We start from the raw sequence: 15,721 nt of genomic DNA, 5'->3' as shown, positions 1-15,721 counted from the left end.
TGACAAGCAAGCAGTATGCGGTGGCACCATCTTGTTGAAAATAAACGTGTTCATTTCTGTCTAGACCTCGTCTTCTCAGTTGTGGACGTAAGAAAGTGTTCAGCATGTGAGTGTAACGTTCGGAGTTGACTGTTACTGAGGCTCCATTTTCACCTTCAAAAAAATATGGACCAATAATTCCAAAAGTGGCAACGGCACACCACACAGTTACACATTCTGAATGGAGAGGTTTTTGGTGAATTATGCGAGGATTCTCGGTTGCCCAGTAACGTAGATTTTGCTTGTTAACTTCTCCATTTAAATTAAAATGTGCCTCATCACTCATAATGATTATTGTGCTGTCATTATCTTTGAGCAACACTTGCATGTGAACGGCAAAGTCCTCTCGCTGAGCGTAATCTCTTTCCTTTAGCTTCTGAACAACAAACATTTTATAGGGATGAAATTTTAAATCACTTTGCAAAATTTTCCGCACTGATTCACGCTTTAACCTTAGTTCACTTGCATGTCTTCTTGCTGAACGACTTGGACTCCGAATAAGGGCTAGTCTCACCCTCTCGACGTTTTCCGGCGTCCTTACGGTCTTCCTTGGGCCAGGAGATTTTTTCTTTAAAATAACTCCTGTCGTATTGCGGGTAGGAACCATACCATAGCGTCCAAGGTTGAAATGAGTGCGAAAAAACTGTTGTAACAGACTCGCCATTTTGCACATACGCGTCGTACGCAAACATGCGATGCTCCACTGTCCACTGCTCCATGGCTACTGAAATGGCATTGTATAGCGAGGTCATTCACCACACTCTCCCATCTTGGCTGAGCGTGTACTAGCAATTCCAAAAACGTCCAGTTCCCGGCGGTCACCCTGTTACCTTACATTGTTAACAGTTCCAAAATTTGCTTTATCTAGATATAACACATATGTTAAATATGCTTAAAACAAATTTGAAACTGTTGTTGACAAAGAAATGTACCACATATCTGTCTATGGCAAACAACAAATTTTTAAACATTCTTTAGTTGAGTGCTTTGGGAATGAGACAGTCTTTATAAAGTGTTTTATTTTCATAACAATGTTAATTTGAAATAATATATCCCTTCCGGCTGAGTTGGAAGAAAGGCAGATTTCATATGAGTCCATCATCTTGAAATATGAAATGTCAAACTGAAGATGCATTATTAGTTTAGTTGTTTTATTCAAACTGACGGGACAATAACTCTCAATGTGGGTATGTTAATATAATTGTAACACTTTCAAACATTCATAAAATCTGTAATCCTGAAACTTCACTAGACAAAAATTGTTATAACGATATAAATTTCTTTGTAAAAATGTGGTACTGATTTAGTTACAACTAATCTAAAATTGTCTAAAAATATGTTCACTTATAAAAGTTCAAATGAAATTTAAACAGCCACCCTCTTGAAAACTTAATGTATAAAAAAATAAGATAAAGACTGAAAGATGTTTTTAATTATATAACACATGTACAAAATGTATTGGATAGGTCTATGTTGTGAATTAGTAGGGTTAAAGTTTTTGCTTCAATGTGAATGATCACCATATTGAAACTTTTCATTGGTTAAGATTGACTAACGAATTCATCCAAGCTATGTGCAAGTACTTTCTTAGTAACAAGTTAAGTCTGGATCTTTTAATACATATAATCTGTTATATGTGATGAACTAAAGAGACAAGAATGTAGCCAGGCAAAGATTTGGGTGAGAGGGATCCGGACAACTGATATTTTCCCGTAGTGGACAGAGAGTAAGGTCCCATTTTGTTCCTTAAAAAGTTGTTGAGCCATTCTTTGTTGAGAACTATCTTTCAGCAGTACATGTTCAGTAATAATGAATTATTTAAATAATAATAACCGTTGACTAAAAAGGTAATTAAAAAAATTGAATAGTTGGGGGTGGTCCGGACCCCCTGGATCCCCTCGCTGGTTACATCCCCATAAAAAGAACTAACGTATGATTTGAGAGATCATATTTACAGTCTATGTATACATTTTTAATGTAAAAATTAGACAGCACATGCTTAATACATTGTGAACATGTTTGTGAAGCTATATAATAATGTTGTAAGACACTGCTGATCATTTTAAGGTTAGATTAGATATAGTGAAGAGTCCTTATACTCTGTATAGTATAACGTAAGTTCTGACATCATTTTACTGTATAACTCTCTCTCTCTCTGAATATCTTCAATAAGATCCTTGTATATATCTATGACTCCTAGGTTCAGAAGATTAAGGTTAAAAAAGAGACTGACCTTTCCTATAACTACAAAATGTATGTATTATTTGTACACAATGCCAAGGGTACAGATTAAAATATGCTATCACACTGTAAACACGTAACCGCCGGAATATGTTTCAATTCACTGGGAGGGATGACTAGATATATATTAGATGAGGAGTCACATATAAAAAATAAATAATGGTAAATAAAAAATAAAACTAAGGAAAATCCAAGGTAATCTAATGCTTTTCAAACTACAATACTTGGATTACGACACTTACATTAATGTCATGCAAGACAGCATGTACATTACAGTTATTTATATTTAATACTTATAACAGGATTTGAAGTTTAGTTTAAATAACCAACTTACAGCAAAATCTGTGGATTTACAAAAGAAAATGCATCTCCTATTAATTTGGTGAGTGCTGCAGCCAAAATAGAAATCCAACAAGTTCGAAATATAACACCAAATATGGAAACTCGTTTCTTTGGCACTTTTCCTTTTTTTGGGAGACTTCCGTCTATAGCAGTGTTTTTATCCTTTTCTACATATCTGCAATGAAAAATAAAATTAATGATAAACACTAAAACTAGTTATACAATTATTTGATAACATTTATAAGCACATGTTAACTATATATTGCTTGTTTACTTTAACTTTGATTTAAAATACTGCAATCTATAATTGTTAATATACAATAACAGATAACAGAGACTAAGGACTCAATATCATTCAAGGCCTAGATAAGAAAAGTACTTGTTATCAATGAGACACCATTTGTTAATGATGCTAATACTTGTTAATTGTCAGGACCGTAAAAAGACAGATATTCCAAGGAATAAAAAAATCCTTTTTTCAAGGAAAAGTCTATATATTTGACAAAAACCAAAACCACACTTAGAAAAATATTGTGACAATGTATACAGTGAAATGCAATGCAGATACTAGTGAAATAATTTTTATCAAATGAAATTATGTACTGTACTGTATACAGCAATTAACAAAAATCAATTATTATCTGATACCGGAAACAAGCAGGTTGTTTTCGGCGGTTTGTGGAACTGCTGAAATCATAGACTTATGGTCCTCATGGTGTGCTTCTGGGGTGCGCAAAGGGCTCTTGAGGCTTAAGTGCATGGCAGTAGGCCACCCCATATAAGAAGAAGAATGTACAGAATGTTTTAAATTGTCTACATTGGTATTGGAAAACGTATGATATATAGTCCTTTGTTAGATGATAAACATTAAATGTGTGCAAGATTGAGACCTATTGTGTATAAACTACAAAAAGCCATTCCATTGTCTTTGTTTATGTTATAAATCATTGCACTATAAAATAAATGTTCAAACTTTTAAAATGTTTTATGAGTCACTGTTTTGTGCGATTCATAGAGGAATAGTTACACTTTATGTTATGTACAAAGATCCTTGTAATTTTATTGTAATAGTGAACACAGTGTTTAGTTATTTACCATGTAATTGTGATTATTTAGGAATATACCGTTATCCCCAAAATGAAATTCTGGATATTATTTAAATATTTTTGTAATGTTTTTCTCCTATTACCATTTCTTTTTGTCAATGGCCGTGACTAATAACCACATTGGTCATCAGCAATATCATTTTAGCTTCATTAATTTATCTGTATAATGATAAAATTACTGTAATACTTTTAATTAAATTTACTTGTAGTCATCTTAAATACAGCTAAACTGTGATCTAAACTTTGAAACCGTCCTAAATTATATTTTATTTTTCAGAAAGCGTTTTTATCTGAGGGAGTAGTTCAAGTGTTTAATAGTCCAATATTACTTTGACTAGTCTCTTGTGTAATGTAATTCCCACTATAACCTTAAAAATATGTGTTAAATCAAATATCTTACTCTGGTTTTTTATTATACTTTTTCCAGTTTTCCTCAAATCTCTTCACTACCTGGGCAGAGGAGTCTTGATACCGTAAGTCCCAGAGATCTGCAACGGTCAAAGGATTTCGGAAACCCTTCCAGATCATTTGGTCAAACCATCCAAAAACTACTCGTGAAGCAAATGAAGCCTGGACTTCAGGACATATTTTCTAGAAAAAAAGTACATCAATGCTTAATTAATAATCAATTTCTAGTATATTTTTCAGAACCGACAAACAGATTTGTTTGAGTGAAGAATGATGCTTTAAAAATATATCTTTTATAGTTAATTAGAAGTTCTTGATTTGTAAGTAGAACAGAGCAAATTAACTGATAACTTTAAACTGGTTTTTCTATATATTAAAATTAATGTAAACTGATGTTTTATTTTTTAAGTGACTACTTCTTTTGGCGGGCTATGAATGTATGTTTTGCATGGGGGAAAACTGTCTTGTTTGTTCACTCTGTATGGCGGTCATTTTGATGTCTGGGCGTTTCTCCGTTCAGTGGCTATTGAGAGGTTACTGCCGCTCCTTGTTGAAGTGACTATTTCTTTTGGCGGGCTATGTATGTATGTTTTGCACGGTGAAAAATATTTGTTTGGTGTCAGACATGTTTATGTTTTCTAAATGTTTTCAAAGTAGAATGTCAGCTTTACCCAAACACAAACAAACCGTTATATAAACAGATAATCTGATCTTACAAAAGTTGACTTTAACGAAAAATCTGTTGAAGGGATTAAAAGGAATATAAACCAAAATAACATACAACATAATATATAATAAGGAAAATAACAAAACTCTTCTCTAATCTAAAAGTGTTTTACAATGATTTGTTTTCTTGATGTTCGATCAGTTTACTCATATTATTACTGATGTAAATTTTGTCTGAAATATCGTATCGTCTGAATCTATCCCTGCTTTTTGGAGACTTTCCTTGGTTATGGAATTTTCAGGTAAGTTTACTTAAGCTAAAATTTAAAAGCAATCAAAATTTACAAAATCAATTCATATTCTGCTGTTAGTAGGTATGTTGATTAAACACACTAAAAAACTTCCAACGCCAAACAATTGTTGCAAAAAGACTAAAATATATGGTAAAATACTGGTTTTATTAAATCTATAAACTACTAATTTATTTATTTATAATCCAACGTAAAATTAATTAACTTACTGCATCATTTAATAGCAGTATTTAAAGACTCTAAATTGAATTTCAGCATGGTTAATATTAATTCCTATTCTAATTCACTAGTTTCATCCTGACAAGATTTAAAAAAGGATTAAAAATAAATTGATTAGATCTTTTAGAGCTAACTAAGCCACTGTATAGTTTAATCCTGGAAGAAAAAGTAGTCATTCTCTTGATTATAATTAAAATGTTTACTCAATTACATTAACTTACATTAATAAAAGCCTTTTTAAAAAAAACATCAAAAAATAATTAATTGACTTTTTTAAAGATAAATTAAATTTAACAATATAAAACGATAAAAATATGAGAAAAGAGATTTGGAACAACAGATGCTGGGTTTACAATATATTTAGCAAGATTTTATTCCAAAGTTTTTATTTCTTATTTCCGTTAAATTATAAACCCATAATTTGTTTTTTAGAATATAATGACAATGTAAATGATGTAATTATTTTGGAAATACAATATTGTAGTGAAAATAATACTGATCAAATTATAGAAACTAATATAAACGACGATAATTGCGATATTACTTTAGTATTTATTACTGTAATATTTAGAAGTCAGTGATCATTGTAATATATGGAATGTAAAAATATTACAAAAATATGTTTTTAATTATTACAAAAAATTTAAATGATTTTTAAATTTAAGTAAGAATTGAGTGTCTCATATTATTTGAAAATATAAAAAAATGCCCATTTAATAATTATCAAACATACTTTTTCAAGATATATATCCACAGCTCGTTTATACAAAAATACAATTTATATAGTTTATGCCTATGACATATAGTCCTGTGGTTTCATAACTACTCAAAATTTATAAGATTTTGTTTAAATTTCATACTGCAAATTGTTCCAGGTTGGATGAACTTCACTTATTCTTAAGTACACTTCTTATTCGTCAATAGCTGACTGACTTTACCAAAAAAAGTTGGATTAAATTCTTGATTTTTCTTCTTTTCTTAATGAAACAAAGAATGGGCTTACAAGCCACAACAACCTAAAGAAATACTGTTCAAAAAAAGAATTTTAAGTTTTATTGTTTGCCTATAGAAGTGCGAGAAAAAGTCTTCTGGCAAAGTCTATAATGTTTTCCTGAAAGATTTGGAATTAGAGAGGAAAAATTTAATTACTTTTCTGAGGCGCATCTCTAAGGTTTCATTGGAGGCATCCGTTCTTTTTTGGGTAGAAAATCTACCAGTTGGGGTGAAAGTGGGGATGGGAGAGTTGTGGCCATATAAAAAGTACTTTAACTTCCATGCAGAAGAGTTCTCCAATCCTGGACCACTTTTGTTCTAACTGGTGGGCCCTCTACCATCAAGAGGTGATTCCACTGAGTCAAGCGTGTTAACCATATCCATACATGTGAAAATACAGCATTTACATAATTACAGTAAGTATTTGAAGGTTTTTCACTAACTAATATAATCTGAAAATTAGGAAATATTTATGTTCACTTTTTATTATAATAACTGATACAATGACTGAAAATAAAGACTCTAAAAGTAAATATGATATTAGTATAGAACTTTAAGTTTGGATACAATAGTTTAGGCCTACCTGGTACTTAGGATAGTCTGTTATTCTCGGTGGTGGATCACCAAACATATTTAGCACCAACATTAACACTACAGCAGGATAGTAGGCCATGTACATGACTATCTTGTGCTTCAGTTCTTCAGAATACTGTAAATAAACAATTTCAAAATAAGAGATATAAAAACAGTCAAGAGTAAAAAAACTGATTTCCGTTCAAATGATCATGAATCACTGGAAAAAAATCACATTAATTGGACCAGACCTATGTGTATCAAAAATCGGCTTTGATCTCATTGGGTAAATCTCATCAAGAATCTTGCCTCCAGCATTGTTTAATGGTTGGAAAAGGATGTAAAATTAAATTAACTGTAAAGGTAATGTAAAAATGTTACATACATGTAGTGCTGAGTTAGACTGTTACTTTGACATTTCTCAGTCATTCTTTCAATGAGAATTCCTTGACTCTAATTAAACTTTCAGTTTTAGATAGTAAAACAACTTTATCTTCAACCAAACAAAAGAATTTGACCAGTAGTTCTCAGTAGTTTTGCTTTTATTTACGGACCTGTAAAAGTTGTGTTACTAATGATGTTTTTTTAACAATTCTCAAGACATTTTATTATTTTTCAGCATGAAATATTCCACAATATTATGAATGTGGAAAATATTTATGTATGCACAAAATTATACTTAATAACTCTTTCCGGTTCAGTTGGAAGACATAGGTAGGTATTTTGTACTAACTGAAATGTAACTATAACGATAACGATACAATATAACTATAACGATGACATTTAAAACAATTTATTTATCATAGGATTACATGTACTCAGTATCTCGAAAACCGCTTGAGATACAAAAAATGTTTATATCAAAACGTGTAGGAAGTGATCTAAGCATTCCATAATTGTTATATTTTTTATCTAGGTTCATAAATAGCGGAGTTATTTTTAAACATAGAACGGTTGCTATTTTTAACCCGCGAAAGGTCGCACTATGAGATTAAAATTTAACATTTTCAGTCATTCCGAAATGTTTTAAAAATTCCCATGATGATCCTGATCTAATTATGCTTTCTATTGTATATTTAACAACGTGTTTAAAAAAACGAGTGGTAAAAGTGGTGATAATTAGCGTGATGATGTATGGCGTGAAGGGATGAAATGAAATGAAATAATTCTTTATTTGAGGTGAAATTAGGGCCTCATAGCCATTTCTTAAATTAAACCTTATATATAAGCTAGAAGAAAATATTCTTATTTCTAAATAATAATATAACTAAATATTTTACTGTAAACATTTTCAATATGAACATCAAAAAGTACGACTTTTGAAGAATATTGAAGAATATAAGCAAAAAATGTGTAATGATAAAAAGGTATCTAAAGATATTAATTTATAAACGCATACTCATACGCAAAATAATAACATATACTTGTATATAGTGAATATTAGAAACGCACTATCCTCACACACTCTACTGTGCCTTAAAACGTGGCCAAGGCTGATAAAACAGAAATCATAGCCTACAAAACAATATTACTTTTTTATTAAATAAACTATTCCATACTTGTATTGTGTGATTCTACAGCTTTTTAAGAATCGGAATCTTTTTTCTTATGCCTTGAAGCACTAACCAAATAAGTGTAATAAATAAATAAAACCTCATAAATATTACTCAAACGATCAAAGTAGTCCTAGAATATTTACATCAGATGATTGGTTTGATTACCAATTAGGAACTACACGATTTCTTACCACAATTTATTACCCAGTATTGGTATAATACTTACTGGTACAGTACTTATTGGGCTTTAATATCTTGATCTCGAATATATTTTCAAAACTGTTTGTATTTCCCAATAAGACATTGGCTCCGTGTGAAGTGTTTCTATACTTTTTGTAAAAAGTTATATATTTTGTAAATCAATTATAAAATTACTGTGCCGCGATGTTCATAAAATTAACGATTAAACCTAATTAACTGATCAATTGAAGCAAAGTACATATTTAAAAATTCATTTATTCTGTCATTTTCTCGTTGCCATCAGGGTTACCCATAAGATCAATGTAAAAATATTCGCTAACACTCAACCAAATCCCATAGAATAGCATGCAACTTTGAACTCAGTGTTCCTCACAGAAATGCAGCTTCATGCACAGCTTCAAGTCTATAGATCAGTTAGTTTTAGAGATATCGTGCGGACAGACAGACAGAGTGAAATTATTTTTCCCAGCCTCACAAATAATACTCGTAGGCTTCGCTAAAGCTGAGCCAATTACGAATTAGTAAGGCTGAGACGTGTCAGTAAACTTTTTCAAAACCCATGGTTTCTTTTACTAGACAAAACTTTGTACTACTAGGTAGTAGTTACATATCAAAGTTATAAAATAAAATAGGCGCCTTGTTTAAAAGTTAAGAGATTTTAGTGCCACGTAATACAAGTTGAAACTGATAAAACTAACAAACATGTACGCTTTGCTTTATCAAAGAAAAGGTTGAAAAGGAATTAACAATTGTAGGAAATTATCTAACTGTTAGTTTTCTCTAATAATAATAATTTACTGTTTCTTTTTCCTTCTTTAAAGAGCGAACGAATTGGTTTCTAGGCTTATTCTATTCCTCTTTATGACACTACTAGGATCTGAAGAAGCGAATGGGGGAATGTCAGTGAAGTGAAAGGTTGAAAATACTTATAAAAAGGGCCGGTCACAGACAAGATTTGAACCAGTTCAACACGTTAAGCCGCCAGCTCACTCACTACGGCTGCAGCAGCTTAGTCGACTGAGAACACTGCTCTTAGTGCTTATATCTTATCCCTTTCGCAGAAGCTAATCGTACCGGTTTTATATTAAGTTTATTTTCAAAACTACCTGCTCCTTAGGAGCTAAAACACCACTTTTATGTTTTATATGTAAAATACTTACCAACGGCATTGCATGCAATTTTCTATTGAAGAACAGATACGTCATAGGAATACCCTGTTCAAATTGCATAATAAATACTTCTAAAGAGTTATGGTTAGTACGTATATTCCAATCTCCTGATTCATATCAGAATTATTCGAGTTCAGGTTCAACTAGCAATGTTTTGGAGCCATGACATCGAAGAGTGAAATAGTTTTTATGAGAACCAATGAAATACACTAATTTCCCTGTAATACTCCATAATATTTTAATGAATGGTTCCAATAATTTCACACTTGAACTCTTGTAGGCCACAGTAGAAAAATACTAAGTTCGCAGTATTATTAGTGAGATCACTTATGTTTTATTTTTGAACACGTTTAATGGAATGTATTATTTCATTGTTTAAAAGTTAAACATAATTGCCCTTTACTCTTATTTCAGGTTTAGCGCGTGAAGAAGCATTGTTTACGCTTTCACGCGTTCGTCTCATTATACTGAAATTTTACATTGACATTCTTAAGGCCTATGGGTAATACATAAGCCGATTCTTATTTCAAAAATTCCTCCGGGCTACGCCCCACAGGTTCCTAAAGTTGCGTCACAGCAAACAAAGATCATTAACTTAAAGAACCTGTTAAATGGAATCCACTATTCTGTGTTAGCATAGTTTTATGACAGCAAAACAATGTGCTCAATTAATTTACTATATTCCTGATCGCAGCAACAAGGCAAACTTATCATTGGTGTTGGAAATGTAATTCAGTCGAACCAGAAGTTGTCATACACGTGCAAAGCGTACGAAATTGCGAGCGAAACCACGGGTAGGTAACTGCTTGTCTTTTAAAAATTAATCCCTAAATGTGTGGCTAAGCGCTAATCTTGAGTACGTCTGGACCAATTTGGTTAATTTATTTGTTATATTCGTTGAAGTCTGAGGAAGGTTTTGATAAAGAAAAAATAAGAAAAGTTTCCCGGAATATTTTAGAATTTGCCAAATAATAAATTATAGTATTTACAAATGTGATCCAAAGTTAACTAGCACTAAACAGCTGTTGAGACTAAACGGCTGTTGGCACTTTCAGCTGAAGTTCACCAAAGAGGCGCAAACATTTATTTACATTTAAATGTTAGAAAATATTAAATAAACAGTGCTTGCTCAGTAGTTAATTAAAAGGCGAAGTTACTATGTAACATTTACTACAGATTGCATCAGTGGCAAATTTAAAGCATCTTATGCATTCGAAATACTTTTTTAAGCTGTTATAAAACCCAACGTAATGCACAAAACTCTGGATTTTTTCGTATAGGGCAGTTTAAATTGCCTGGACCTTTCATTGTGTATGGTATTTTTACGGAAAAAACATAGGACTGGCTCACTCTTCCCTTTATACAAGATGGAGAACTGAAGCGACAGAAGTAGGTACTTCTTGACCGAATAACCGAATGACCGTGTGCGTATATTTTCTTGATCGGCGTAAGAAATCAAAAATCAATTAAAGCACCAGAAATATATAGTATATTATGACTTTTAAATTCAAGTTTTTTTCCGAAACGTATACGTATTTATTTTATTTTCCAGCGCAATAACATAAACTTATCTGTGTAACCGTAAATACATTACATTGGGGGTGGATTTAAGTGGCTGGAACTGACACTCTAGGACCGCAGTAACTATTCAGTCGTGCGTAATTAAGTGTGTATATTTTTTTCGACGCAGCAAAAAGCCAAATACGAAACTATAGCACTTGAAATAAAATACCTTATACGGGAAGTAGACTACAAGGGCTGGTTGTAGATGCCATTTGACCGAAGCAGGTCTTGAAAACCAATATAAGTATAAATTTTCCTAATATGTGTTACATCAGCTGCAAAATCGTAATATATTAGACCGAAAATGAATTTAAACGGGCGGAACTGACTCTTTTTGACCCCATGAACATAACCTTCCAGCCGTACATAAGTATATATATATATATATATATATATATATATATATATATATATATATATATATTTTCTTCCTGGGGACAAAAAGGCAAACTATATTGCGCTTGAAATGTCTTATACAGGAAGTAAACTAAGTGTATGTGCATGTCTATAAAAGATTATAATTGAAAGTAGACGCTTTTTGATCGAAGTTAGTTTTATGGTGTATATTTTCTTGATCTGGATAGCAGGCAAACCCAACTATGACACTGGAAATACCCTAGACAGAAAGTGAATTGAGACAGGAGGATGTTCATGCTTTTTGAATGAATTAGCTTTCGAGACCTACCTGTATGTACCTCATATATGTAGTTTTGATACAACACAATCTAAAATAGAACTAGTCAACAATTTTTTTACTTTTGAATCCCTTGACCATAAATATTAAAATAGTATAAAAGTGATATATGTGCACTTCTGCGTGAAAAATGTCATAGTTTTCTATCATTTTACATCATAAATACTTTAACTAAGAATATAATTAATTTAGATTTCAAGAATTGCTTGAAAAGCCGCGAGAAACTGCTTGTTAAGTAATAATAATAATATGAGAATTAGATTAAAATTAACTACATATGGCAAAAGAGAAAATGTTAGCAAGCACATATTGTACAGTTTCAACTACTGATACCAAATAAATTTGAAGATGGTAAAATGATAGAATAATTTTTTCGTAAGGAAACAGCTCGAGTAAGAAAATCAATTAAACAGAAACTAGAGAACATTGTTTCTATCATTATAAATTGAAATTCAGTTCTTTTATGTATTCTAACGTTGTTTTGTCTGCCGTATATAGATCGGCTAGCCTCGCTGGGAACGTACGCAAAGGCCTTGATTGTAGATCCTTCTGAAGGTCAACTTACACTATATTGTCTGGGTTTCGGCTCTACGTCGCAAGATTCGATAGGAGCCTGACTCCACCATGTTGTAAGAATGTTGTTGTTGTGTTTTGTCTGCCGTATATAGATCGGCTAGCCTCGCTGGAAACGTACGCAAAGGCCTTGATTGTAGATCCTTCTGAAGGTCAACTTACACTATATTGTCTGGGTTTCGGCTCCACGTCGCAAGATTCGATAGGAGCCTGACTCCACCATGTTGTAAGAATGTTGTTGTTGTGTTTTGCAGTGTAAACAAATTAAACCTCAAATATTTGCAAAGGGCGATATGTGTGTATATATATATATATATATATATATATATATATATATATATATATATACCCTAAAATGAAATAAAAATAATACATTTTGTGTAAAACACAATACAATTGGATTTTATTGATTTATTTAATTCAACGGCATAACCATATCAAAGATCAATAATAAAGTTGGAACATTTATAACTGAAAGCGTAACACAAGAAACTATTAAGGAAAACACTATTTAGAAGGTAACAACGAAGGTAACAACAATAATGAATATGTGAATATAAATAGATAAATTTAATGTAATATCACCATTGAAATATAATAAAGTAATTGGTAATAAAATAAATAATACGGCATAACAAAAATATTTGTAACAAGAAAGTCATCGTTGAGAAAAAAACTGATATAAAGAAAAACCGAAAGAAGCGTCAGAAAATCATTGCGTGGCAAGGAAAAGGTAAAGGCTCCAGACGGAACACCAATACACATTCATGGCTCTGAGCAGTGTATTAAGTCTACTCTGCAGCTGCAGATAAATTTAAATGTGAAAAATGATTGGAATGTCGTTCCCGTACTGCTGAATCCTAAACATGGGACTGTTTGCGCCATAAGAAGAGGAAGGTGTATCCTTGGTGAAGTGGATCTTGTATCGAATGATGCATTGCAATTTTCTCTAGAGGCAGCGTAGTCAAGTTCGGTATTGATTAGACGGTGAAGAAACAGTAAACCTTGAGTCCTGTACTCAGTGAAGGTACTTTCAGAGAGGAGCAACATCTTGTGTGAGAACCACAGAGTATATGTACCCAAGACGGACACCAACCAGTCTAAAAATCCGGCTCTGTATCTCCTATCATGTGATGTTGGTTAGCTGATCAGACAAAAACACAGTACTCCAGTTGAGGTTGGACGAGTGTATAGTAGAGAGTCCTTAAAGAGCATAAGTCATGAAAGGTTAGTCTTAGTATTAAGCACAAGTTGCTCGCGGCCTTGCTGCATATGGTTTTGAAATGCACTTCCCACTTGAGATCAGCTGCAAATGCTACACAGAGATCAATTTTAGATGTGGTTGTAGAAGGTGGCATCCTCTGAAAGAATATGCATCGACTATTGAAGTCTTGTTGCTGGGAAAAGTGATGCACGTAGATTTACCAAAGTATGATGATCATTGAATTTGCTCCAGAACATTCATCTAGTTGGGTGAGGTCTTCCGGAAGAAGTGCAGCATCATCAAAAGAGAAAACCTTCATTACAATTTTCAGATCATCCGCAAACAAGAGATACTTGAAATAAATATGATATGTGATACATTTATATAAATATTAACCACAATTGGGCTTAGATGAGCAACCGGACTTGGGATACATCGGACGTAGCAACAAATTCTTTTGAGATGGATGATCCGTCTCATACTTCGAGAATTCTGCGTTGTAAGAAGCTGTTGGTCCAATTAGGAAAAGTTCCATTGGTCCCATAGGCTTCCACCTTCTTTATTATGGTGTAAAATCAAACTCTATGGCGTAAAGTAAAACAAAATAAGAAAGGTATTATGTATATTTACTTAAATAAAGTAAAACAAAACATAATCAGGGTGTGGTGGTATTTTGAGGCTAACCAAACTATGTATTTTTTTACAATGAAGGAATGCAGTTTGAAATTGTTAGGTATGGGCATAGATATGAGGTTGGAGAACAAACGTAATCATAGTGAGGTCAACTGGTTATTGATCTGGTTTGAAATTATATGTAAACATTGAAGTTTTACTTCAAACTCAGGATCAATCATTTCTTAGGTTCATGGCCGTCCGCCGTCTGCAGAATCGGACTGTATTAAACACTTTTGTTAACACTAAATCCTCTCTATTGGCTGTACAGTTGGCATGATGAAACAGCGTAACACTTGCTTCAAACTGCCCTAACCTAATGATGATTTTTCCACTGTCGGCCCTTTAAGCGAGGATGGTAAATTTCAGAAAGGCCACTTTGTTATCAGCAGTTTATAAGACTAATGAAAACTATACACTGCTGTGGCTTCATTTCATACTTCAGCGGTGCTCAGTAGCCCCTTGATGCTTGGTAGTAGTCCGACTTTTGAGGGGAAAAAATAAAAGAGCAGTATACATTTTTCGATGTTTAAAATTAAATTAAACCATTTCAGTATTATTGATAGTAATTTTAATTGCATTAAACAAAGTTAAGTCTAAAACATATTTTGAATGGAAAAATACTGGTAGCATACTTTACAACTAACCATATCGTTACTGCTGCCCACCACTAAGTTGAGTTGTCCAATTTCAGTAAGAAACTGCGCCACACCAGCCACACTCAGAGTTAGCCAGAACACAAACAGCACTCCTGAAGTTTGAAGTCCTCTCACCCTATCCCACGTCAACAGCACCAACGCCAATATCTGACACAAACATTATCATCAGTCATATTACTACTTTGGTTAACCGAATACAAATAATAGATTTTTCAATCTCTAATCGCGAGTTGGCCAATTTACGAACGTTTACGCATAATAACATACATTTTTGACGTGACAACGTCTTAAATTAGGTTGCGGCTCGGAGTCACTCATGAAAAAGTGTAACGCCCGGTAACGTTACGATGCCCGTCCAGTGGGTCCGCCGCACGGGATCCGCACGGGATAAAGCAGATAACTGTGGGTCCGCCGCACGGGATAAAGCAGATAACTATGTTTATTCGTGAAAATGTGGAGTGCTTAGATTCGTCATTTACAACAACTACAACAATAAAGGTAAATAATTGTACACTGATATTTCATTATCGTA

At 32.7% G+C, this 15,721-nt stretch overlaps 1 protein-coding gene across 1 annotated transcript in view; it reads right to left on the bottom strand.

Moving 5' to 3' along the window:
- Positions 1 to 15,721, bottom strand: part of LOC124357015 (multidrug resistance-associated protein 1-like) — a 105,624-nt gene that overhangs the window by 47,723 nt on the left and 42,180 nt on the right. The window contains exons 4-7 of the mRNA XM_046808386.1: positions 15,178 to 15,336; positions 6,909 to 7,034; positions 4,129 to 4,319; positions 2,615 to 2,797 (exon numbers count right to left, since the gene is read on the bottom strand). Of these exons, the coding sequence (XP_046664342.1) occupies positions 2,615 to 2,797; positions 4,129 to 4,319; positions 6,909 to 7,034; positions 15,178 to 15,336 (659 nt within the window). The remainder of the gene's footprint in view (positions 1 to 2,614; positions 2,798 to 4,128; positions 4,320 to 6,908; positions 7,035 to 15,177; positions 15,337 to 15,721) is intronic.

The sequence above is a fragment of the Homalodisca vitripennis genome, chromosome 3 (genome assembly GCF_021130785.1).
Source record: "Homalodisca vitripennis isolate AUS2020 chromosome 3, UT_GWSS_2.1, whole genome shotgun sequence".
Taxonomy (NCBI): Eukaryota; Metazoa; Arthropoda; class Insecta; order Hemiptera; family Cicadellidae; genus Homalodisca; species Homalodisca vitripennis.
The sequence above is the reverse complement of the archived record's forward strand: the minus strand, read 5'-3'. Positions and strand labels throughout refer to the sequence as shown.